The 27,762-nt window shown below is 39.6% G+C and overlaps 2 protein-coding genes across 2 annotated transcripts in view; one reads left to right on the top strand and one right to left on the bottom strand.

The window, feature by feature from the left end:
• Positions 1-20,018, top strand: part of LOC144598368 (uncharacterized) — a 51,252-nt gene extending 31,234 nt beyond the window's left edge. The window contains exons 2-5 of the mRNA XM_078408449.1: positions 1,805-2,395; positions 4,276-4,542; positions 8,404-8,567; positions 10,444-20,018. Coding sequence (XP_078264575.1) covers positions 1,805-2,395; positions 4,276-4,542; positions 8,404-8,567; positions 10,444-10,491 — 1,070 coding nt within the window. The 3' untranslated portion in view covers positions 10,492-20,018. The remainder of the gene's footprint in view (positions 1-1,804; positions 2,396-4,275; positions 4,543-8,403; positions 8,568-10,443) is intronic.
• Positions 19,675-27,762, bottom strand: part of LOC144598367 (uncharacterized) — a 26,973-nt gene continuing 18,885 nt past the window's right edge. Inside the window, exons 9-13 of the mRNA XM_078408448.1 lie at positions 27,611-27,690; positions 25,064-25,108; positions 24,741-24,820; positions 22,244-22,405; positions 19,675-21,410 (exon numbers count right to left, since the gene is read on the bottom strand). Of these exons, the coding sequence (XP_078264574.1) occupies positions 21,271-21,410; positions 22,244-22,405; positions 24,741-24,820; positions 25,064-25,108; positions 27,611-27,690 (507 nt within the window). The 3' untranslated portion in view covers positions 19,675-21,270. The remainder of the gene's footprint in view (positions 21,411-22,243; positions 22,406-24,740; positions 24,821-25,063; positions 25,109-27,610; positions 27,691-27,762) is intronic.

The raw sequence follows: 27,762 nt of genomic DNA, 5'->3' as shown, positions 1-27,762 counted from the left end.
ATATCCTCTTCGCAGTTCACACTGGCCACAAGCTGGTTCGACTGGTTTAATGCGCATTAAAAATATAAGGAATGTTTTTGACTCTCAACACTGTTTAATGATTCAATTCTTGCTTTGAATAATCGATGGGAATGTAAATATTTCCAGGCAAACATTAACCTCCTTGGGATGGAGGTGTGAGTGCTACTGGTGGGATGCAGATAAATTCGTCAGTGCTCTTTCAGTGCTAAAATGAAAAGCTTAATTTCATTTTTTTTAATTCACATACGCGGATCTTTTTTTTTGGAAGCAGCACACGCTATTCTGGAGAGGTGAGATTTGCCTTTTAATACCAACAATGACATAACAATTTCCTTAAATGAGACAATGTTTAGAAGTTGGCTCCAGCGTGATTGTGTGTGCTCCTCATTTGTGAGTCCAGTTTATGATTGCAAAAGCCTAGTTGTTTGTCAGCCTGGAGAGTAATTAGTTTGTCGGTCTTGACAATGTACAGGAGGCTACATCAGCAACATCAGCGATACCAAATTTAGAATTGCCGTCGGCTTCACTAAACAATTGCGTTCGGTCTGCCAAGACCGACTGGATCTCCTGATTGATAACCATTTTGACTCCCCTTCCCAATGTCACATTAATCTTTCTGTCCTGGGCTGCCCCCATTGCCAGAGTGAGACCACATACAAAGTGGAGCAACAGCACCTCGTGTTGCGTTTGGGAGCTTACAACCTAATGGTATGAACATTGAATTCCCAATTGTGGGCAACCTCAAACTACCCCTTCCACCCCCTCCCCCCCCCCCCCCCTTACCTTCCCTGTACCCCAACTCTTTTCCCACACCCCTGCTGTTACCCCTCTGGCTTCACAATCCACAACTCTTCAAACCTGGCTTTCACCTTCTGTTCTTATCTCTGTCCTTTGTTACAACCATCTGCCTATCAACCCCCCCCCCCCCCCACCCGGTTCAAGGTGACCTATTACTTGCCATGCTTTGCCTCTCCCCTATTCCAGCTTTCTGTTCCTTCTCTCCCCCCCCCCCCCAAATCAGTCTGAAGAAGGTCTCAACATGAAACATTGCCAATCATTGTTCTCCAGAGATGTTGCCTGTCCTGTTGAGATATTCCAGCACTGTCTTTTTGTATATTAAACAGTATCTGATGTAACATACAAGGAGGATGTGAGGAAAGTCTTTCCGTTAAAGCATTGGTTTCACTGTAAGGGTAGTAAACATAGAATCTACCAGTTCCTTCAAAAGGGCATGAATTAGCTACTTGGGAGAATAATATTCTAGTTTATGGGATTGAGCAGGAATGGGATGATGAGATTGTCCTATCGGAAGCTGGCTCGAGGCAGAATGGCATCCTGTCTTATTTTGATTCTGTGCAGGTTGACTGTTGCTTTGGGAGATGTAGTACAAGTGGGTATGTGGAGTCCTTAATCAACTAAGTGTACAGACACATTGCAATTTATGAGGTTGAATCGTCACCACCTTTTCCCCACCTGTAACTTGTTTTTGGTAGCATCAGTGTTTATCTGCCATCCACTTGATTTCTGACCCTTCAAGGTTTTGCTGCAATTTCTTTTAGAATAAAAATGTTTTTTTCTTTAAAATTTGAATGAAGTTGGATAGATGTACCAAAAGAAACATCTTGATGGTTCAAGGAGTTTATCTTTAACTTATTAGAGACTGGTGCAGCTACACTGCCAAATGAACATATTAAAAATGTTGATATAAATAACCAGAATAGTAGATTGTCCTATGATACATCAGCATTTCCCATTGACCATGTTCTTCTGTTTATTTTTAAAGAAAATTCTACTGAAGAACCAATTAATGTAAAAGAAACAACGTCCAGTGATGCAACATCGTTGTTTAATGTGGCAGCAACTACACTGGGATTAAATAAATCTACAGCAAGATCGAGCAGTGGTAACACAGCCCATACAGACGTGGACAGTACTGTAGATCTTCCTATTACTCCGAGTCTGAAAAATGGAACTGATTTTAATAATTCATCAGAAAATTCAACTAATAGTGCTTTAATTCAGAACACAGAGATGAGTGAACTAACCAAAAAAAAAGAAATGGCTACCACGGTTACAGATGGAGCCCCTCCTGCAAGAAATAAAACCCAAGTAGAAGGTAGCAAGCCCACTGCAAGTCCTACAAGTCGCAGCAGTCTCAATACAAAATCTCCTGATGCCACTGTAGTTCATAATGTGACTGAGAAAAATGGCAACGTCACAAAGGTTGAACCTACTGTTCAAATGACAAGGGTCCCACAACAAATGGAGACCACTGAGAAGAAACATTCAATTGCTCCAGAGTCTGGGCCTGAGACCACAACTCAGCCAAAGAATGCTCCTCCTGCAACATTTACCAGACACGAGGAATCAAAAGGTAAGAGCTTGTTCATTTGGTGAAGTGCTTTCTTCACATTAACGCCACCGCCAAAGCCACTTGCATGCTGTGGATTCTTGGAGAAAAAAACTTTAAAATTGTAAAGGTGAGAATGTTGTGATTTGCACCATGAAAGCTTTCCTGAAATCTAGTCCCAACAAATTGTGAAAATCACTTGGTTTAATTAATGCACTGAAGGGGTGGAGCAGTGAATGTGTTGACACATAGCGAGACTCTGTTTAAGTTATCCAGCTCGGGTTATTAACCCCTCAAGAGTTATTTTCCCTTTCTGAGGCTGAGGAACCAGAGCAGGCTGTAAAACAACTCCAGTTGTTCTGCCATTCCAGAAGGTTGTGGCTGTTCAGGATTTGGCCTTGATTCCTATTGATGGAGAGGAAAGGTTTAGAGGGATATGTGCCAAATGCAGGCAGGTTGGACTAGTGTTGAAGCGGCATCTTGGTCAGTCAGCATGGGTAAGTTGGGCCAAGGCGGCCTGTTTCCATTCTGTACAACTCTGATTCTATGATTGATTGCAAGATACAGTATGACCTACCATATCCACACCTCTCATTGATCACCCATTCACAGTAGTTCTATGTTATCCCACTTTCCCATCCACTCCCTACAGATGTGGGGCAATTTACAGAGGCCAATCAGCCCACAAACTTACACACCTTTGGGATATGGGAGGAAACCAGAGAATCCAGGGGAAACCCATGTGACCACAAGGAGAACATGCAAACTTCACACAGACAGCACCTGAGCTTTGGATCCAACAGGGGTCTCTGCCGTGTGAGGCAGAAATTCTACCAGCCATGCCACTGTGCTATCCTTATTTACCCCATAAACCTTAACTTTTGTAATCCAAAATATCTATCTACTCAATAATGGCATTAATAACTGTCTGGATTAGGAATTTCCAGTTATTCATGGCTTTTAAAGAACAAATCTCTCCTCCACTCGACCTTGATTACTCAACACATTTTTTCCTTAATGATCCCGTCTACATCTGGACATAAGTCCCCTTAGTCTGTTTCATTGCGGTCACATCTTATCCTTCTAAAACTCAGCCAGTTCCAATCGGCTGCCGTCTTTCTAGAACGCAAGTGCCTTTGTAAGATCACAAGGAATGCATCTACTTTCTCTTCAGCCTGTTTTTACAACCTTAGGTTGTAGGCCATCAGACTTTTCCCTATCATTTTCGGGATGACCGTTTGCCCCTTGGATGTTCATTAGTTTTTCATTGCTTTGAATCCACCATTTTCAGACTTTTTGTTTAATTTTTGGAAGGACCCTGACCCAAAATGTCGCCTATCCATGTTCTCCAGAGTAGCTGCCTGACCTGCTGAGTTGTACCAGCTCTTTATCTTTTTTTGGAGGCTGAAAACTTGTTTTAACTTGTTTTTGTAGAGCCGTGTACTGGAGAAGTTTTGATAAAGGTGTGGTTCTTCTCGTGAATTAATCATATCAATTTGCATGTCATTCCTTACGTTGAGGTGTCATCACTGTCTCAAGATTTTTGGACCAATGCCTTGGTTGGACTGCTGCTCCTACAATGATGTGATGGCATAATCGGCTCAAAGATAAGGCTAAGGAATTTACACTTAAAACCTGGGAGTGAAAAATGCCAGTGTAACTGGTAGTATGATACAAAGAGAGACCAAAGTAATGTGAGATTCCTTCTGTGAAATGCTGTTGTTACTTGTCAAAATGTAACCTTGGTGGTTTTTACCTGAAGTTTTCTTAACATATGAATGCAAAATCAATAACTGAGACTTGGACTTAATGTGAAGCTCAGAACCTTTAAGTACGTCAGGCCTTTAGGCCTTCAGCTGTCCTAAATAAGTTTGCATGAAAGAGTATCTGTGTTTTCATTTCAGAGTTGACCACTGCTATGCTGACGGCAGAATCTGAAACTCAGCCAGTGCTCCCAACCAAGACCATGCCGATCGCAGTGTCACCCAGTAGCTCTGCAGGCATATCCACCACCACCATCACAGAAAGCACCTCCACCAACCAGCCCAGGGCCACCCACGCCACGATAGAAACCGTCGTCACAAGTAGTACAATGATCAACAAAGCAACCACATTATTTTCGACCCAGCAGAGTGGGGACCGTGCGGACAATGCCAAAAAAATGGTGAATGGTAGGTAATATAGAAACCAATTTATTTCTCAAGCAACGTATAAAGTATAAACAGCAGCATAGGCTACCTGAACTAAATGGCTGACATTTCCAGCGTGGAGTTCCATACCAGGGCATCGGAGATGTCCTCATTGTTTCGGAAATGGGGGTTCCCCTATTCCATCTTAGATGAGGCTCTCACTAGGGTCTCCTCAATATCCTGCGGCTCCGCTGTTGCTCCCCCTCCCCCCATCCATAACAAGGACAGAGTCCTCCTTGTCCTCGCTTTCCACCCCATCAGCCGTCGCATACAGCATATAATCCTCCAACATTTTTGCCACCTCCAACGGGATCCCAATACTGGCCACATCTTCCTATCTCCATCCCTTTCTGCTTTCCGCAGAGACCATTCCCTCCGTAACTCCCATGTCCACTTGTCCCTTCCTGCCCAAACCACCCCCTTCCCAGGTACTTTCCCCAGCAACTGCAGGAGATGCAACACCTGTCCCTTTACCTCCCCCCTCAACTCCATCCAAGGACCCAAACGGTCTTTCCAGGTGAGGCAGAGGTTCACCTGCACCTCCTCCAACCTCATCTACTGTATCCGCTGTTCCAGGTGTCAACTTCTCTACATCGGCGGGACCAAGCGCAGGCTCGGCGATCGTTTCGCTGAACACCTCCACTCAGTCCGTCTTAACCAACCTGATCTCCCGGTGGCTCAGCATGTCCTCTCCCATTCCCAATCTGACCTTTCTGTCCTGAGCCTCCTCCATTGTCAGTGAGGTCCAGTGCAAATTGGAGGAACAGCCCCTCGTATTTCACTTGGGTAGTTTACACCACAACGGTATAAACATTGACTTCTCTAATCTGATAGTTCCTGCTTTTCCCTCTCTATCCCCTTCCCAGTTCTCCCACTAGTCTTTCTGTTTCAAACTACATTCTATCTTTGTCCCGCCCCCTACCCTGACATCAGTGAAGAAGGGTCTCGACCCGAAAGGTCACCCATTCTTTCTCTCCCGAGATGCTGCTCGACCCACTGAGTTACTCCAGCATTTTGTGCCTACCTTCCAATCTACCTTGTTGAGGCCCTTGCACTTTTGGTTTATCTGCACATTCTCTCATAATCGTGAACACTATATTCTGCACTGTTTCCTTTTCCCTTTTTTTTTGCACTACCTGTTACACCTGTGTGGTATGATTACACTCATGAATGGTTTGATTTGTCTGGATAGCATGTAGAACAAAGTTTTTCACTATATTTCCTAGTGCATCAGTCAATGAAAGGAAGCATGCAGGTTCAGCAGGCAGTGAAGAAAGCCAATGGAATGTTGGCCTTCGTAACAAGAGGAGTTGAGTATAGGAGCAAAGAGGTCCTTCTACAGTTGTACCGGGCCCTGGTGAGACCGCACCTGGAGTACTGTGTGCAGTTTTGGTCTCCAAATTTGAGGAAGGATATTCTTGCTATGGAGGGCGTGCAGCGTAGGTTCACTAGATTAATTCCCGGAATGGCGGGACTGTCGTATGTTGAAAGGCTGGAGCGATTGGGCTTGTATACACTGGAATTTAGAAGGATGAGGGGGGATCTTATTGAAACATATAAGATAATTAGGAGATTGGACACATTAGAGGCAGATAACATGTTCCCAATGTTGGGGGAGTCCAGAACAAGGGGCCACAGTTTGAGAATAAGGGGTAGGCCATTTAGAACGGAGATGAGGAAGAACTTTTTCAGTCAGAGGGTGGTGAAGGTGTGGAATTCTCTGCCTCAGAAGGCAGTGGAGGCCAGTTCGTTGGATGCTTTCAAGAGAGAGCTGGATAGAGCTCTTAAGGATAGCGGAGTGAGGGGGTATGGGGAGAAGGCAGGAACGGGGTACTGATTGATAGTGATCAGCCATGATCGCATTGAATGGCGGTGCTGGCTCGAAGGGCTGAATGGCCTACTCCTGCACCTATTGTCTATTGTCTATTGTCTATTTCAGGACACATGACAATAGTATACCAATTTAATATGATTTGGGGAAATATTGAAATTATAGAAAATGTGCTTCGGGGAGCTTTTGTGTTTCATTGTGACATTTACTGTGTGCAGTTTGATAAAATTAATAAATATCACTATAACTTAACTGAGTCCAATAATTACAGAAATATTTAATGTTTACTTGTCTGCTACTTATCCATTTAACAGGTAAAGTACATTTTTAGATAGAGGACTTGAACCTGTTCCTTATCATTTTGTAATATGTATGTGTGTATTGTACATTTATTTGGTCTTCAAAGCACTCTGTTAAACTTTGGAGATTTGGTTAACCCTACAATCTATTCTACCTTCAAGAAGTGCTGTAGCCAAGCAACTGTCCTGTGTTCCTGTTGCTGCTTTGGAATGTAGGATAAGAATGGTCAATCAGTCATTTAGCTTTTATTTTGTTAATGGCCCATTTATAACCACTCTTCTATTTGCCTTTCACCCCACCTATTGATAAATGGAATAGAAGATTTGGAAGGACGACGTCTTTCCCCATAGTCAAATTGTTAACTATGTCTCACAAAGATCTCTTCTCTGTACTTCCGTACTGTCCTACGGATGCACATATCCCCACATTTTACTAATAGTTCTACACCCAACAGTATTCAACTGAGCTTCCAGTGAGCTCCAGGGTTTACGAACATGGGGACCAGTCTCTGCCAGTTACCTCCTGCTGGGCTTAGTTGCTGGAGTCCAATGGCAGAATGGAATCCACTACTTCAGTTTTCATGTTGAACAGTCTACACTCAATGTGTTAAACCTGGCAGATGATTCTCAATCCCACTCAACTGAATGGGACGCAGCCGTAGAGTTGCTGCTTTACAGCGAATGCAGCGCCGTCGACTCAGGTTCGATCCTGACTACGGGTGCTGCACTGTAAGGAGTTTGTACGTTCTCCCCGTGACCTGTGTGGGTTTTCTCCGAGATCTTCGGTTTCCTCCCACACTCCAAAGACGTACAGGTATGTAGGTTAATTGGCTGGGTAAATGTAAAAATTGTCCCTAGTGGGTGTAGGATAGTGTTAATGTGCGGGGATCACTGGGCGGCACGGACTTGGTGGGCCGAAAAGGCCTGTTTCCGGCTGTATATATGATGATATGATATGGTTGCAGGGTTATAGGCCACTTTAAGTCATTCAAACTTTGTTTAATGCTTTTAGTGGTTCTTGTATCATATATTCAGAGATGGTGAAAACTTAATGTCCTTGACAAATCGCAAAGTTAGAGTATTACTTTGTTTAAAATTTTCCAGGGAGTTTCTGTGGTGAGTCTAGTGTTGGCCCACTTACTCCACTCGGTCAGTTGTGGGGGACATTGTCTTTTGTTGTTTTCATAACACTTTGTCAAGTTTTGACTCCTCTTTCCTTCCCTCCGCCACTCTGTGAAACTGTACCTAGATACTTTGTGACCCCCATGCCCACAATCTGACCTCTAGATTATAGATCCACACATAACACACATGATCTGTTTCCACAGTTGTAATATTACGGCACTCTGTCCACCTCAGCACATCACTCTCGGCCATTGTCCATGCATTTTTCTTTAAATCTCTGGGCATGATTATTCCACATGTTAGAGTCACATTTAAAAAAAATCTCTGCCATTTATTTTAAACATTTTAAGCCCCTCTCTTGCAACATTTGAAATTAATTTTGGAGAGTCCTTGGAGTGCAGTGTTTGTGCTGGCACTACAAAATAGAAACCAATGAGAGAGTTCCTGAGCTTTTAAATAGCGAGATTAGCGTTCTGGCTCTTAATGAAGGGACATAGGCTGCTTGCCGGTGCTGTGGAGGAGAACTCCATTTTACTTGATCTGACGCTGTTCTAGTAGAAGTATCATTTCCTTTTTCTTTAAATATAGGGAAGCCAATTTCTAATCCAAGCCAAAACAAAGTGGACCCACTGGTTATAGGAATGATCACAGTTTTCTTCATTATTATTGGAATTGTTTCACTTCTTGGATTTCTGAAATATCGGCAGCGAGTCCACCAACCAGAATTTAGGCGACTTCATGAACTTCCAATGGTAAGAAAACTGAAGAGGCTAACTGGCTTGGCATTATAATTCTTATTTTCAATGTATTTGTTTTAACATAAACTCCATATAACAAACAAAAGTGACTTTCACCTATGCACCTTTTTACAAGGCTATTTTCATTTTTACACCATTATAATGATTGATATTTGTAGTTGTAAAGGAGTGATTGAAATTTTATGGTTTGATGAAGAATTGATCATTTGATTAGAGTTGATCTGCAGTTATTTTTATGTAATCAGAAAATGGGTGAACTTCATTTGATACCGAATTATCAGATGTATTGAATATATGCTTAAGTTTGTACCAAGTATAATTCAATTTAAGTATGATTTTGAGGAAGGAATGTTCCTGCTGTAATTAGCTGCACTCAATAGACTGTAGCACATTTTTGTAACTCTTGATGTGGAGTGTTATTTCTATGCCTGTTAATGATCTGTACTGCAAACATTTGCCATTGTGCCAGCTGGTGCCCAGATAGTGTTCATTGAATGAGTTAGAGGGCATTCTATTTCCACAAATCTGGAGTACAGAAGTGCCATTTGAACTGGCTATCAAAGATTCTTTCCTCCATTTCGGAGTCAAAGATACAACAGATTTTCTTGTAATGCACTTTTCCAGGATCCAGGTCCCTGTTTGACCATAACCTCCCAGTGGGACCCATGAGCTAACTCCTTAAGGGCACCAACTAACATTGGAAAGTAGGAGTCTGACTGAGACTCTGCAGCCAAAACTGTGTAGAAATGCCTGGTTGTTTCTTTCCTTATAAGGGATGGCTGAAGATTCAACTTCATATAAGGCAAAGTTGAATTTGGCAGAAACTGGGAGATGCGTCATGACCAGTTCTGCCCTGCTGTTCGCTTTTGTTGTTTTTCTTTTACTGATCCCACGACAGCAGAACCTCGGTGCGATTCCTGGTCCCCTTTGCATCGTGCAGAATTGCTCAAAGTGTCCTGTTAGTTTCCTATAACACTTCCTCCCCGATGACATCTTTGTTCATTTAAAAGGGTGGATTTTGATAATTTGCACTTTAATGACTCGTTGTTTGTGACTAAACATATCACTCCCATTATAAATGGGTACGCCTTTAAACCCACCAGAAGCAATATTTTGGCATCTAAGAAAACAATGATTTTGAAAATCGTAGTTTAATCTCTGCAATGTTTTTTTTCAAATGCTAGATTTAGTGGCTTAAAGACCTACGAGAATCAGAGCGAAGACTGCTGGTTATTATGTTAAAATCGGAAAATGAAACACCTCCATTGTGTGTTTTCTTCTGACATTTCTTAATTATGGCTGTTTTGTCCGAAGCCCATCCTGGAAGGTGTTACAATCTGAGCAATGCCCTGGTACAGAATCATTTGGCATATTTTTGCCAAGAAGCTCTGCAGGTGGAATGTCTGCTGTGGCACAAGATTAATGCTGACCGTAATAGTGCAGCTATTAAAGCTGGTGCCTCCCTGCTCCAAAAACCCAGTTTCAATTTTTGCCTTTGGTGCTGAGGGTGTGTAGTTTGCATGTTTCCTCTGGTATTCTCTCACATCCCAGGAAGTATCTGGGTCAGTAGGTTAACCTGGTCATTGTTAATCGCCTCGAGGTGAGTAGTGGAGTGTTGTGGGAGTTGATGAGACTGCAACAAGAATAAAATGGGAGCAGTGTGTAGATCTGCTTGAAGGTCAGCATGGAGTCGGGGAGAAAGGCCAGCTTTATGCTGTATAATCTTACGACTAATTAATAAAAGGCTTTTGCTGCTCGTATTCAAGTAGTTTCCCAGACTCCCACCTGGAGCAGTTCATGAAGATGGAGCTTTTTTTTAAAGGGAGGTAATTTATTTGGTTTCTAAACTAATATTTTCTTCCATTTCTAGGATGACATGATGGAAGAGGACACTCCATTGTCTCTCTACAGCTACTAACAATCTCCTGCTGCCAAAGAAGAGATCTCATCAACATGCACAGCATTGTGTTTTGGAGTATTATTGGCTGGGATGTTGAGGACTTTTACAGATTTTTTTAGTGTGAGCCAAATTTGCGTTCAAATGTGTCTGTTTTATTTTGATTTGTGGCTCAGTTAGGATTGAACATTGGTCAAAATTGATGTAATCACACCACACAATATTTCTTTCTATATCCATTGACTTTTTACCAGTAATCTATTTATTCAAACATGAAGCAATGGGCAATCTTCTCTTAACTATTAGTAGACTCAAAATATTGTTGACCTTACTCTCTGCATCACTGGGACATCTTGTAGAAAATGTTACAGGTATCCAAACACAAGCTGAAGGAGCTGGTATCTAGGGTCCCCGCTGACTAGCATTGTTGTTAGTTTCAAACACCCTGAAGATTTACAATTTCTTGGATCAATATAATTGTTTCAGGCATCCAGTTATGGAATTAGTACCTTAACTGAAACAGATTGTTTTGAGTTCCAATTTTAAGTTGTTCGCATTGCCTACTATTGGGATGAGAAATTTCTGAATTTAGCAGAATTCCAAACTTGCAAATGGGTATTTGCATTCCTAGTCTGCCTCCTCAGAATATGGACACAGAATGCTGGAGTAACTCAGCGGGTCAGGTAGCATCTCTAGGGAAAAGGAATAGGTGAGGTTTTGGATCGTAACCTACAGCTGCGAATCAGAGCATGTTGCATGCAGACTACAACCAGACCATAAGATGGCTCCTTGTCCCCGCGGCTTGACCAGGTATCTTTCCATCCCGTCTCGAAGCTTGCCATGCTTGCTGTCCTGGTTGTAGGCTTGCCAGCGGTTCATGGGAACTAGTAGGATAGCCCCAATTCAAAAAGAGCGGATCACAATGACAGGTTGTAATGTGTGAGGAATTTTATGGAGGCTTTAGTCCCTATCCATTTGTGGACCCGTCATATTGTTGATGACAGATCTCGCTGTACAATATTTGTGTATAGTACTGGTGGGGATAGGCCTGTTACAGTATAATAGGATACTGTGGTGGGGATATTTTACAGTCTGTTATTGTATGATATCAGGATATAATACTGATGGGGATGAGTCTGTTACTGTGTAAATTCAGGGTACAATATTGGTGGGGATGGGTCTGTTGCAGCATCATGGGATACAGTTCTGGGAATGGGCCTGTAACTAACACTACAGAACTTGGACTGGGTCTGTAACTGTAGAACAGGGTGCAGTACTGGTGGGGAATGGTCTAGTTACTGTAAAACAGGGTACAGCACTGGTGCGGTAGGGTCTGCTACTGCATGATATTGGGGTGCAGTGCTGGTAGGCTAGTTTGGTTACTGTTTAACGGTACATTATTGGTGAAAAGGGTCTGTTGCAGCATAAGTTACAGAATAACCAGGTACAGCACTGGAAACGGGTTTAACTGTATAACAGGATACTGTACTGTGGATGGGTCTGATACTGTATAACTACACAGTGGTGGGGATGGCTTTGTTACTGTGTTACATCAGTACTGATGGGGAAAGATATGTTGCATAACATTAGGGTAGAGCTGGTGGGTACATTTCTCCCTGGCACAGGGGTGGACAGGAAGAGAATATGTCTGTTTCCTGACTCATGAAGTGGAAACACCTGCCTTCTGAGGAAGGTGCTTTCTCTTTAGGAAAAGGAATGTTTACATTTTTCTGAGTGACTTGGGCAAAGTAAACTGTTTCTCCGAGTGGCTGTTAGAATTGGTTTGGATAGGAAATGCTACCTCCCTGCAACGGAAGTTGTGCTCAACGTCTCATCCTGGGTGGGCCAGTGGCCTTGTTCCCAGCCACAGCCCTGGGTTGGATGGTCCTACCTGGCTTGACCCCCAAGACTGGAGGAGGGGTGGGGTTGTTCTCTCTCCCATCTGCTCAGCCACTCGTTCTCATTCTCAACCTGGTGCATCATTGAAGATGTTAATGTTTTATGAGCAGACTATCCTCATTTATGTTGTGAAAAATCCCAGAAGGATTTTGGAGAGAGTCGTTTGTTTTTTTGGACCCCTGAGCTTCTGGTAATTGCAGGCTTTGCACTAGGATTCATCAAATCAGACTATTGTTAAAAGCAAACGTAGTGCGGAAATGGGACCAAAGGCATAAACTGCATTGAGCTGCGGCTGAAACTTTTAGATTTAAGACGTTGCTCAGATTTAGCAAAGTCAACAATTTACACTTAATTGTGTCCAGCTCCAAATACTTTTCTTGTTTTGTTTTTGCTAAACATTCTTTGAGGAACATTCTCTTAGATAGAAATTCTGCACTCATTGGTTCAGTGATGACATTATGCTGCATTTCTGAATGAACAGTTTCTAAGGACCAACTTCAACAAAGGACCAAAATCTTTGTGAAGCAAGTAATACGGAAGCTCATTTTAAATTCTAACAATTTTGTTTGACTTTGATGCCTCCTATCATATTTGATTTTCTAAATCCAGTTTTTTAATAGGGAATTTTTGGGAGTGGCCTTTGGGAAAAGACAAGAGATCGGTCTATTTTAATTTTAAAATGGCCAGTGCACAATGAATATTTTGGGGTTCTTTTGGGCCTGATTTTCAATATCAATCCCACTCAAATCTGGTTATGAGTATTTTGGTTTGCAATTTCTTTTTAGATTTTTGCTTTGTTCTTGGACAGATCAATTGGAATTTTAATTTTAATGTGCTGGCTACAAAATTAATTTTAATCAATCAGTTTAATATATGGGGGATTAACTTTTAATCCCCTGATCGTAATAGCTTTTGTAGGTGTAATATACAGATTTTAAAATTAACAGATGCCGCTTTGCCACTTCATGTGTGAATTTAGTATTAAAACAGTTGCACAAGGGATTTCACACTGTTCATAACGTGGAAGTGTTAAGAGTTGCCACGGAGATGGATTAAGGTCTCGATCAATGTTGAGGTAATTTTGTCCCTGTATTTAAGATTTTTTTTAAAAGTTCTTTACTGCCAAGCTTCATGTATTTTTTTAAAAATTGATACTGAATTAAATGTTGTCTGACCTTCATTCAGCATCTTTCTGCATTGCTGTAATCTCTATCTACATTCAATGTTGCTTAGATCAAGTGAACAAACTCCTGCGATCCTACCATCCCTGGGATGAAGAGTACAGTATTGGTTTCCAGAAGCCTGTTCTGCCATTCAGTGAGATTGTGGTTGACTTGTAACCCTGACTCACTTTACTTGCTTTTGTTTTGTACCCTATGAATTTTTATATTGGACAAGGGCATCAATCTTGATATGGAAACATATTTGGTACCACATCCATAGCCAGCTTTTGGCTGTGAATTCCAGGATTCCACAAGCCTTTTTACGAAAAAAGGCACCAAATACTTTGCCTTTTTTGGGCAAATCAGCATCTGCAGCTCCTTGTTTCTACATTTCAACTAGCCTTGGTGTAGGGGATGGAGGGTGGTAGTGGTGTTGGAGGGGTACAGGGATGTAAATAGAAATATCTCTAGGTATTTTTCATTTCTGGCTCGTGTTGGTGTAATTTTAAGGCATTGAAAGCTTCCTTGTCTGGATTCCCATACCAGTGGAAATTGTTTTATTTGAGTTTCATCAGCGAAAAAAGGCAGTTGTTTGCTTATGCACATGTGTGCTAGTGGGTGTTAAGCACGTTTGCACTAGGCAAAACTCTTTAAACTACTTGTAGTGTAGATACAGCACAGAAACTGGCCCTTTGGCCCACCAACTCTGCACCGACCTGCTATCCCAGCACATTACTACTATTCTACACATACTAGGGACAATTTATAATCAGACAAAACCAATTCGCCTACAGGCCTGTGCGTCCTTGGAGTGTGGGAGGAAACTGGAGGTCCTGGAGAAAACCCACGCAGATCATGAGGAGAACGTACAAACTCCGTGCAGACATCATCTGTAGTCAGGATGAAACCCAGGTCTCTGGCACTGCAGGGTAGCAATTCTACCGTTGTGCCACCGTGTCTCCGTAATAAAGATAAAGGAAAAATCTGCAGTTAAATTCATCAGAATTTTAATTTTTTTTAATCTATTACACAAAGCCTCGGTATTAATTATTAGGTTTTAAATTTGTTTTGGGACATTTATATGAAGTCTGAGCAGTGTATAGAATATAAAATAATATGAAGTAAAATGCTTGATGTTTGAACTGGGCTTCCATTTTAGCCATTTATTATTTGAAATCATGTATGAATCTGGTTGAACAACATGAAGATATTATTAACCTGTAATGTGTAAGAAGGAACTGTAGATGCTGGTTTAAACCGAAGATGGGCATCAAATGCTGGAGCAACTCAGCAGGACAGGCAGGCTCTCTGGAGAGAAGGAATGGGTGACGTTTCGGGTCACATGTAATGTTTCTGTACAGAATAACTTGTGAACATATTGTACAAATGCCCCCTGGTGGATTTTTGGATTCATAGCAAAATGTAAAGAGAAAAAGGATGGAAATATTTTCACTCTTTTGACAAGAGCTTTAAATACAATCAAATTCACAAGCAACTAATTCTGATAAACATGCTAATATTTTTGTCTCTCAGTATTGATTCCTTAAACTTACTTAGATTTTGGAGTTGTTCTATAACCCTCAAGAAATTTTAATTTGGTTACATTTAAATAAACTGCTGGAGGAACTTGGTGTCTATGGAGGGAAATAGACTGATATTTCTGGTCAGGACATTTCCTAAAACATTGTTAATTTGCCTCCACAGATGCTGCCTACCCATCGAGTTCCTCTAGCAGTTCTTTATTTCTTCTCTCACAATTCCAGCATCAGCAGTCTCTGTGTCTCTAAAATATTTTAGATGAGGAAAACTTTTATTGCTTTTTTAAATGTCTCTCCAACTGTAAATTAACTCATCTAAACATTGACTGAGACATTGCTGTTGAAAGGATGTTATTTTATCACAAAGTAACTTTCAGGGAGCTCGAACAAGCATGTATTGCGTTTTAAGTGAAAACTCTGACATTTACAGGCCATGTTTGCAATTCCCGGAATCACCAGAGAATCTGCTAAATCAGAGGCATTGGGAGAATGAACAAAGTGGAGGAGTGGGTGGGAAAGCTGGTTAGAAGACTAGAAAATATACTTTTTTAGTTGAGGATAATAATTTGAAATGGCATTATAAAGCATCTTGTGTTCAGAAAAATAGCAGCCGTGTGGAAGGCATCATATGCTCTTATCAGGTCATACCTAGAAAGACACCAGCAAAAAGATACCATCTAAGACCAAGATCCAATGCAGAGCAAGGCTAATACTATGTATGAAGGGAAATAAATAAATGAGTGATAAAATATATGCATTTCTAATTTTGCTATCAATGTCCATTTTTATTTGAGGGCTAGAAATGTATCCATCCTGTATATGCAAAACGTGCACTGAACTCGTGAGATTTCTGTTTCATTGAATTGTCACCTAATTTTATTTCTGCATGACTGAGAAAAAATGCTTTTACCCAAACCGTATAGTATATTGGCTGGCAAACTGAAAAGACACTAGCAATATGTTTTCCAAAAGTTCCACAAAATATTATTTTTAAAAACACTTGCCTTTTCCCCTACTGACGACTTGACTCCGAGATCTGGCCTTAATGCCAAAATGTTTTGATTGCTAGAAAGGTCAGTGACCTTACAATTACGTTAATGGTTGTACTGTTATAATTTAGTTCAAACTATAAAATGTTGAATAGCTTGTGGATCAGCTCCCCAAATGCCATTTGTTGTTAATGTATAGTGTTTTGGCATTTGACCTTTTAAAGTTTTAAACAGATTAAGAAGGGCTGAGACAAAAAAGTAACAACACAATGCTCACAATGACAGAACGGTCTGAAATGGAAATCCATTTTTAAGAGCAAGATCTGTTTCTATTTAACTGCTGTACTTTTTCTTACTACTTTTATCAATATAGATTCCAACAATTTGGTTTTCGCACTTTTTCCATTTATATCTTCTATCTGCAAGATCATTAAATGTGAGATTTCCAGCATCAAGGCTTTCAATTAAAAATGTGTGGTTCATTTGATGTATATGAGGAAGGCTATATTTTCAATTACAAGTGTGCCATGATCTTTCTTCTACATGGCCTTGCTCCAGCCTATTATTTAGCTCTGTGATCCGATGCTTTTCAGATCATGAGATTCCTTACAAAACATGCATAGTTCCATATTCCAGTTAAAATGTGCAGTCATATGTTACCATTTAAGTTACTACAGGGATCCTGCATGATATCATCTTAAATGACACTCCTGAATCTTGCAAAGCTGTCTTTGGCAAAGCCAAGTGATGCACTTTTGTAAGCAGGAGCAGCATTTATAAACTCGTAATAGTAAACCCATACAATGCCATTGGAGATATTTTGACTGGATTCCAGAAAGCTGAATACTTAGTGTAAGGAAGCAGGTCTGGCAGAAAAGCTTCCTACCATCAATTAGCTAAGTGAAGGTTTGGTCACCAGAAATAATTGTGCAATTGTTACTTTCAAATAGCTATGTGCAAACCAATATATTTACGAAATGGTAATAACCAGGCCTCCAAGAGGAACCAGGAGGTTCCTATTGTTTCTTTGTCAGGTTTGTACTCCGTGTAGAAATTCTGAAATAATATTAGAAGCCATTTTTTAACAATGGTATGACACGAATGTTGATTAAAATCTTGCAAAACCTACAAAGGACTAAAATTCAACACAAAATCTGCAATGTTTTTGAACTAGATAACTTGTGGGTGAAAGGTTGCCAGTATCTTTGTAAAGATGTTGTTTTTGCCTTGAGCACAAATCTTGTCCAATTTTTAAAGAACAGTTTCAGTATGGTACATGTCAGTTGAAATTTAAGTTTTAGGGTGCAATTTTTGTGTGGAGTAACATGGCAATACTTTGTATTGCACGTCCCTGATATCTACATTTTAAGTTACTTTTAACGACAGATTTAAGGCTTTAAAGGAAAGTTCCAAAATAGCACTAAGAATTTAAACATACAGAATTGAAATAGCACTTGTATCACTGGTAAATCTTGTTATGCCCCTTTTCCTTCCTATCCTATACACTGTTATCAGTCTGTTGGTATTGCTAATTTGTAATTTTTGCTTATCAGATAATACTTTGGAAAAAGTTGATTATTTACTATTCTTTTGTGATTTGCATTTAATTGCAAAATATATACTTCTAAATTATGAGGGGAAACATGGTATGCACTATTCAAATCGTCTTAAAAAAAATCAAAGATGTGCAGAATAACCTGCTGCTGCAAGCATAAATGTAATTTTAATTTCCTATGGAATATGTTGAGGGCAAGAACTAGGAAATGAATTGAATGTTAATTTTATACAATTGTCTTTTGTTTTCTTAATAAATTGGCTTTCCCTTCAGCTTGTGTAAATTCATTCATAATTTGCAACCGTTGATGAGTTTGGCTAAGAGATATAGTGAGTTAACAAACTCCCCTGGGTATCACAAAGCGTTATTTTCCTACAAAACAAACTATCCTCATCTCTGTGATCTGGACTTCGGTGAAGGCAATGAAAGAATCATTCTCTTCCTATTTGGAGAGTGTCAGATCCAGGAATGGCAGACTGAGCAAGTGTTTGAGGATATGGTTGCCGAGTCTACTTTGCTAATGTCCAAGAAAAATCCCATATATTCAGGATCTATAAACACGTCCATGTGTGGCTACTATAACTGAAATAATGCCAGCTTGCTGAGAGATGATTATCATAAAGTAAGAAAACATTACAAACACAGCTGCAGATCTCAGTTTTCACTGTATTCTGAGTCAAGGGTGATCATATGGGCGTGTTGCTTCATGTTTAACCTTTAAATAGATTCTAAAAGTGAGAAAAAAAATAGTAGTTTGGCTGACTGAAATGATTTATTTAAATTTTATTTAGATATTTTTTCAATATCCAGTGAGACTCGAACTATTCATGAACTGTATACCAATGCATTTACCTAGATGTTGTACAATAATAAATTGTTCATACCAATGCACTTGCACGGAGCTAATTGCATCCAGTTATTGATTAGCTTGGTAAACTGCTTCACTTTGTTTTCAATGATCGCTTAAATGTTCCCCCTCCCATATAATGGACCAAACTAATCCTTATTCATCACATGCATGCTTTCTGATATAACGATCATGATTTCACTTATTCAAATTTGAAATAAAACCAGAACTTCTCTGCTTGTTAATTAATCTAGCTCCCTTTTGATTATCGAATTACCTGCTGTCAATTTATACAAACTTCGCTAATCACAGGACAAAGGAACCATTTAATCTGAGCAGTCCAAACAGATTTAGTTTACCAGGCTTTTGTCCCAAGGCAGTATTATTATTCTTGCATCCAGTGTTCGTTTGCAGGTTAGTGATCTATGGTCAAACCATTGCTATAGTAAAGTGTTCCATACTTGAATAGTTGTTTTCTATTAACCGGCCGATTCTCTCATCATGCAATGATAATGTCTCATCACTTACTCCCTAATCTGAGAAAATAGCCCCTCATGATTTATCCCATCATAACCCTCCATTCTTATTATATCTCCTTGTGTTCTCTGACAATAAAATGAATACGAGCACATCAAATGTTCTCTTCCTGAATCCTTCACAGCTGGGAGTCATAGTTTTGGGCTTCTATCTATGTAGACCCATTTAAGAACAGGTCCACCCATCTTTCTGCAAACCATAGGTATCTTGCAACCCAACGGTATGAACAATGAATTCTACAATTCTACGTAACCTCTAACTAATGCTCCTGCTTCCACTACATTCCTCCTCTTGGCTTCACAATTCGCAACTCCTGTCTTGCACCTTTTGCTTTTATCTCTGCCCGTTGTTCCAACCATCTGCCTATTAACTCCCCACCCCCCTTTGCCTGTGTCCACCTATTACATGCCACACTTTGTCTTGTCTCTCCCCTCTTCCAGATTTCTTCTCCCCTCTACACAATCGTCTGAAAAGGGGATCTTGACCCAAAACTTCACTGATCTGTGATCTCCAGAGATGCTACCTGACCTGCTGAGTTACTTTGTCCATTTCTGCAAATCATGTTCTGTTGAACTCTCAGGACATGCCTCATTAAGATTGACTACCCGAGGACAGAAAATCCTCATTCATTCCATTTGATGACTATTGAGACATGCAAAACATAAACATTTTTATTGAATAATTAAATGAATTGTTCTCCAGATTTATATTATACATTAATATTTAAAATGCAAAATGTACAAATGACGTTGATTTGATTCAATTATATTATGTATAGCAGATGTCTTTAAAAAAGTATCATACTTTTAAAACATGATAACACTTGTCATAGTTTCTAAAATGCCCAGTGAACATACAATAGTACAATGCCTGTTTAAAACAATGTTTCCTTTTAAAGAAATAAACTGTTGTTTAAGTATATTTATGTTATCATTAGTTTTTCAATCTCTGCAGCTATCGCTGATGTACTTTATAGAAGACTGTTGTTTTAAGTTAAATTAACAGTTTCTATACCCAGTCAATGCCTATCACAGGGTATAAAATCAACCTTTCCAGCAGTCATATTTTTTGTCAGCTGTGAAAATAACCAATTTTCACTTCACTGACATGCAGAAAAAGAGCAGAATGCTCCTCTGTAGAGTTAAGAACTATAAATTTGTGTAGGTTACCATTCATATTTTCTTTTTGCAATAATCTTTTAGCAAAGATTGCACCTTGTATTTAAGCAATATTGTTGCACATTGATTGTTTAAACATGGTTACCTTCTAGCATGCAAATGACTGTATTGTTCTTTCAAATTATCAAAGTGGCTGTCATTGCTGGTACAAACTAGATGAGTGGATATCTGCTGGACGTAGGTAGTGACTGAGGACAGCTGGATTCCAGGATACAAGGATGCTTTGGTCTGTTTGAAGGAACTCATCTCTGCTGGAGGAGGACATGATTGAATGGCAGAGTAGACGTGATAGGCCAAATGGCCTAATTTTTGCTATAATTATGACCTATATATCCTGTTTTTTACTCTTCCTATCAACCTTGTACAGAACCATTTGTTCAGGCCCATACCTCTGATTTACCTGTAGCCCACATCCATGGGCAAATACAGCTTGAGATTCACTCCGTAACTTTTAAGAGCTCCCATTTCCTTCCTTTGCAGTATGCAATGGAAAGTGGGGTTGGCACCAGAGCAATTTTCCAATAAATCAGTTCTGTATTTATGCAAACAGATGTCAAGCCTGCACCCCGTTTTTCTTTTGTTAACGGAAATTTTGCAAATCCAATTTAAATTTGGATATTTTTACTTTTGCAACTTAGGTAATTCCCCTACCTCATGTTTACTATCTATTCTGCAGCCTTATAAACAAAAGCACGTAAAATTCAGAGCTCAATGAATTCACAGCACTATACCACAATCTTCATTTACTAATTTAAATGTCCTAATTGTTGATGTTTAGTAGGACCTACTGTAACACGTATAAATCTTCAAATAGACGAGGACTTAAGATACTAATGTTAATTAACATAGCGGTAGCATAAAAATTAATTCAATGTTACTGTTTACTGAAGGTATGGATACGATTTTACAGCATTAAAAATAATAACTCCAGTCTTTGAACTGGATCATTTTGATTCAGACTCCTTTTAATGAGTTTAAGCTATCAAAATGTAAAAGATGCTGTTCAGAGACATTGCAGTAATGGTGTCTTGCAGGTTTCCACTTCCCAGAAATATGCTATACAAATAAAATTGACTTGACAGAGACTCTAATCATCAGGATAGGTCACTCAGATTTAATTCGGGTGGGCTGTCAGATAATCCTTCCAAGTCCACACTAACATCTTCATCTGAATCGTGTGTTTTTGTTTCTTTCTCACTTGCTGTTATGCCCAAAGTGGAGCTGTATCTGCCACCTATGTTAGAAGTAAATAGTGAGTTTATTAACAGCAATTATTAGTTCAAGGTGTATACTTTCTGAAATAATTGGTAGGGAAAAAAATGCTGTGAAATCCCACTGACACAATTGCTTTCTAAAGTAGAAACAAGAAACTAGATGTTGGCTTACAAAAAAAGATAGTGTTGGAGTAATTCAGTGGCAGCATCTTTGGAGAATATGGATCGTTGAAGTTTTGGGTTGGGACTCTTCTTCAAACTGTGTGGTGGGGCAGAAAGTTGGAAGAGAGGAGGACAACACCTGGCAATGGATTGATAGATACAGATGAGAGAAGCTTTTGATGGGCAGAGGTTGGTCAGAGGCTAGAGATGAAAAGACAAAAGTATTGAGATGCGAATTGTGAAAACAGAAGGAATGTAGGCATGAATCCAGGTGGGGCACACGGGAGGAGTAATAAAAGCTTCCACTGGTTACTGCTTTTAAAGAGAAAAGATAACCCATAGTTCATCATAGAACAGTACAGCGCTAGATCACAACCCACAATATCTGTGCTAAACAAGAAGCTGAAATCAAAATCCTCATGCACATCACCCATAACCCTCCATTCCCTACTTAATCATATGATTATCCAAGTGTCCCTTAAATGCTATTATGATATTTGCCTCGACCACCATCCCCGGCTGTGCATTCCAGGCACTCATCAACCTCTGTAGAAAAATTAAAACTTGCCTTGCACATTTCCATTAAACTTTGCCCTTTCACTTTAAAGCTATGCCTTTTAGTATTTGCTTTTTCTTCTATCCTGGCAAAAGTTCTACTAGACCTTTACAATCATCTGTTTCTTAGCTTTACCTTTTCTGGGTGGTGCATCTACATCGAGATTTTGCAGCACAGCAGAATTGTCATCTGAGCTAATGTCTGTCAGGCTGAGAGTGCAACTCAGGTTAGAGTCCGAATCTTCTGTTAGCTGTTCAGATTTTGGTTTCTTTTTCATTCGGTACTGTTTTCTTGCATCTGAAATGACATTGCTTAACAAAATAAGAATCAACTTCTGAATATCTAAGACACCCCCACATGTGAAGGAACTATGTTTGGTGAGGGGCAGAGGCTAGGAGAAAGAAATCAACATCCAGCTTGGAATTTCCCCATTTTAGACCAAGTTTCTCTGCCTACCATAATATCATTCCTGTTGCATCCAAGCTTGCAAAGCAATCTGTTTGAATTTGAATTCCTGCAAACACCTGCCTAGTGTTATGTTCAAGAATATGTAGAAATAAAGTTTCCAAGGAAAAAAGTTTCAATTATTTTACTTTGAATATTAACTAGATGCTTTGTATTATAAAGTAAAATTGTTAGTTTTGTATGATTTTAAAGACTTCATGTGAAGCCACCTGAACTGTTGGATGAAATTTTTTAATCAACCTCATATTAAAAGAAAGCGTTTATAGTTACCCCTGTAATATTGAAGTTACATTCTTACTTGCAGTAGCTTAGCAGGCCTGTAAACTACAATATGCAGGTAACATTTTAAAATCAACAATTTGTTCCTTTACCGGCTCACTTTCCATGCATTATACAGCAGTACTTGGCAACTTTGCCTTTGGTTCTTTTTGCTAAGCCCATAACCTGAAACTGTCTAAATGCTTTTTAAATATTGTAATTGTACCCACCTCTAGCATCTTGTTCAATATACTTAACACCCTTTGCATCTTGGCTCTCGGATCCCCATTACATTTTCACTTTAAATTTAAACCCTCTACCAGGGGAAATAGACAATGACTGTTCACCTTATCCATGTACATCATTATTTTATATGCCTCTATAACACAATCCCTCGGTCTCCTACACTACAGGGAAAAAAATCTCAAGCTAGCCAGTCTCTCCATATAACCCAAACCCTCCAGAACTAGTAACATTCATGTAAACTTTTTAATAACTTTTGCAGCTCTGACATCCTTTCAATCGTTCGATGATCAGAACTGCACATAATACTCCAAGTGTGGTCTCGCCAACATCTTGTACAGTCATAACATGACAATGCAACACTTGTCAAATGCCTTCACCACCATATCTACCTGTATCACTACTTCTAGGGAACAATGTTCTTGTACCCCAGGTCACTCCGTTCTACAACTCTGCAAGGCCCTGCCATTTACTGTGCAAGACCTGTCCTGGTTTAACGTCAAAATGCTTTACTTAAATTACATTTACCATTCATTGTCTACTTTCCCAGTTATTTTAGATCCTGTTGTAAGCTTAAATAGCCTCACTGTCCCATACATTACCAATATTGGTATTATCAACAAACTTTATTTAGCATGTTAACAACAACCATCATCGGTCTCAGCAGTACACTGTTGGTCACAGGCCTCCAATCTGAAGAAAAAGCACCTCTACCCTCGAACCACCAAGCCAATATTGTATCCAATTAGCTATCTCATGCAGAAATCTAATCTTCTGGACTAATCTACCCAGCAGGACCTTGTCGAAGGCCTTGCTAAAATCCACAGAATTCCAGTAAAATATGAAATATTTCAAAAACTGCAATTATCCTTGTATCTGAATTAAAAGAAACAATGTTGTAAATACTCTACAGATTGGGACTTGAAATTTCAGCATACCATTAACTGCTTATAGCTGTCTCACTTACTGAATATCTCTTACATTTAGTTTTGTATATTAAACTTAAACATGATCTAGGCAGGAAAAATATATGCCACTATGATTAAAATAACAAGGTTATATAAATTAATGGAGATAAGGTCATAGATTAAGGGTAATGTAAAGAGAAATTAAATGTATAAACAGCGCAGGAGTGCATGGTATTAAAAAGAACAGATTGGGAGAAAAACACAGGCGACAAAGAACTATAAACTCAAATATTTCACAGTGATTTGAGGGGGGGTGGGGTTAGGATTAACAGGCTATAAAGGGATAGAAGAAAATAAGGAAATGGCAGAAAACCAAATCATCATTTTACTTTAGTATTTACAGTGGATATGACATTGGATGACGAGGAGTGCATTAAAATGGAAGATTTATTAATCTAATTTCTAGATGGGATGGATTTCATTTGTTTTTTAATAAAAAGAATCTCCAGAAGAGAGAGAGAACATGGCTATACATTTAATATATTTGTTTGAAAATGGTGGTACAGTTGAGGTATGCCAACTAATTTGCATAAGATCTATACTTAAGGGAGAATACAATGTATTGGGGAAATATAGATCAGCTAGATTAATGTTGGTGGTAAGAAAAATAATAGGAATCCCTTTTAGATCAATGGAATCAAATTTTGTTGTTAAGAGTCCAGACTTAGGATTGCAACATTTTACGAGCTTAAACACACCTGGTTTTAATGGTGTACTGGTCTGGTTGTCAGCTAGATGAACATTTCTCAGTTGTTCCTTCAAAGCAGTAACTGTGGATCTAGAAACAAAAATAGCTCAAAGCATTAGCAGCTTAAATTATTACAGGTGCAATGGAACACTTTTCCCATGCAATAAATGTGAAACTATTTGGATAATTTATTGCAGATTAAGTTCAGATTCATTTCTGTCATATTTCCCTTTACAAATAAAAAAAATAATTAAAAGGTAGGAATAACTACAATTGAAATATTGATAATTTCATAAAGCTTGAGACACCTGTTTAGGCTCTGACATCAATTACCTTTTTGATGGCCAAAGGGGAAGCTCTCCACTAGTTGAATCGTACCTGGTACAAAGCAAGAAGAATGTGGTTGTTTTAATTATCTTTGGGACATGATTACAAAAGTTAAAGGGTAGCACCACTACCCCAATAGTCTTCAAATGTATACACTCGGTCAGAAAGACAACTGCTTAATTTTATAGGAGCATTGAACTCCATTGAGCGAGACAAAAATTGGCATACATTGGGCATAGATATCTTCCCAATGTGAACTGAAAAGTGGTAAATCATGTGTACTACCAGGATTTGTTATCCTTGTTAGATCAAAGCACCAAAACATATTACATAGGACTAACACCAAATTATACACCATTAAATGTCCTAAATATCACATTGACCTGAACTTACTTGAATCAGCTAAAATAATGCTGTGACTACTAAAGGTTAGAGAATGGGTATTTTTCAGCATGTTAACAATCATCTTGACTATTCAGCCGTGGATTGTCACAGTCATTCACATTTGCTAATTCAGACATAACAAGGATGCACAAGTAGCTCAACAGCATTTAAGTTAAATAAGTCCAACAGGCCAAGATATTTATCTAAGCTAGTCTCATTTTTGGTTCCATTCGGCCCATATTCCTCTCAACCTTCTTTATTCATGTACTTGCCTAAATGTCTTAAACAATATAATTCTACCCATTCCTGTAGCTTCTTCTAGCAGCTCGTTCCACATATCCACTATCTTCTGTGTGGAAAAAGTTACCCCTTGAGTTCCCTTTAAATCTTTCCTCTCTCATCTTAAATCTATGTCCTTAACTTTTAGACTTGCCTTCCCTGGGATATTGACTGAGACCATCCACCTTATTTACACCTCTCAGCTTTGCACATTCCAGGGAGAAAAATCCCAGTGTGTCCTTGCTACTCCAGCCCTCCAGTCCCACCATGATTTTCGTGATATGTTCTGTACCGGCTTTTCTAGTTGAATAACGAGGCAACCAAAACTCCATACAATACTGGATAAGAACGATTTAGATATGGGCCAAACACAGGTAGGCAGCACTAGTGAAGATGGGGCATTTTGGTTGGCTTGGGCAAGTTGGGCTTAAGGACCTGTTTCATGTTGTATGTCTAAGTACAGTCTCGGCAATGAGGTGTACAGTTGCAACATGACATCCCAACTCTGATACTTTGACCTGACCAATGAAGACCTGCGTGTCAAATGTATTTTTCACCACCATCTAGCTGGGTCACTACTTTTAGGGAATCATGTACCTTTACTCCTGGGTCTCTCTGTTCAACAACACTCTCCAGCGCCCTGCCAGTTACTGTGCTTGTCCTGCCCTGGTTCAACTGACCAAATGCAACAACTTGCAACTAGATCCTGCTGTTATGTAGATCTTAGATAACAGTCCTCCATCCAATATATCTGCAATTTTGGTGTCATCTGTAAATTTACTAACCATGTTAACAGCATTATAATCTATATTAATGATTTAGATAACAAGCATTAGTGAACCCAGCACTGATCCCCATGGTGTATCACTGGTCACAGGCCTCCAATCTGGATAACACTCCTCCACTACCATCTTTTGCCTCTCTCCACCAAGCCAATTTTGTATTAACGTGGCTATCTCACCCTGGATCCCGTGTGATCTAATCTTCTAGACTAGCCCGCCTTGCAGGAACCTTGTCAATGGCCTTACTAATGTCTGTGTGGACAACATCTACTGCTCTGCCCTTGTCAATCTTAGTCACTTGTTCTAAAATCTCAAATTGTTGAGGCATTATTTCCTATCCACAAAGCCATGTTGACTATCCCATTGCTTTTCCAAATGCTGGTAGATCCTGTCCCTTGGAGCTCCTCCAGTAGCTTATCCACCGCTGTTTATAGCCTGTAGTTCCCTTGCTTATTCGTCTATAAAGGCACAATATTAGCTATCTTCGTTTACTAGAACCTTATAGTGGCTGAAGAGGATGCAGACATCTATCTCTGCTAGGCTCCTTGCAATTTCTTCCCCAGCTTCCCACAAAGTCCAAGAATACACTTGATCATGGCCTGGTGAATTATCCACCTGAATATGGCTCAAGACTGCCAACTCCTCCTCTGTTGTAATGAAGATGTGTTCCAATATCTTTCGTCATTTTCCTTAGTTCCCATAAATTTCTGCATGGTAAATGCAGATGAGGAATATTCATTTAAAAAGTCATCAATTTCCTGTGACTCCACACATAAATGATCTAATTGAACCTTAAAGGGATCTATTCTTTCCCTAGATAGACACAAAAAGCTGAGTAACTCAGCGGGACAGGCAGCATCTCTGGAGAGAAGGAATTGGCGATGTTTCGGGTCGAGACCCTTCCTAGTTGCTCTTCATACATTTGGAGAATCTGAGGATTCTCTTTTGCTTTTTCTGCCAAAGCTCTCTCGCGAACTGTTTTTGTCTTCCAGATTTCCTTATGTGTTCTACCACATCTCTTCTACCCATGGGATTCACTTGATCCCAGCTACCTACACTTGCCAAATGCTTCATTTTCCTAACCACTGCTTCAACCAAGGGCACTCACCTGATTTGTGTAATCTCCCGTCCTGCACATTCTTGTTGATGAACTAACCATTGACATTTATTCATCAATTCTCTCACAATCTATCAAGAAAACAAAAAGGAGAAATAAGTAATGTATAAATAACTTCTGTACATACTGCGATGTCTTGGACT

This window comes from Rhinoraja longicauda, chromosome 11 (assembly GCF_053455715.1).
Source record: "Rhinoraja longicauda isolate Sanriku21f chromosome 11, sRhiLon1.1, whole genome shotgun sequence".
NCBI lineage: Eukaryota > Metazoa > Chordata > Chondrichthyes > Rajiformes > Arhynchobatidae > Rhinoraja > Rhinoraja longicauda.
This window is presented reverse-complemented; position numbering and strand designations above follow the sequence as displayed.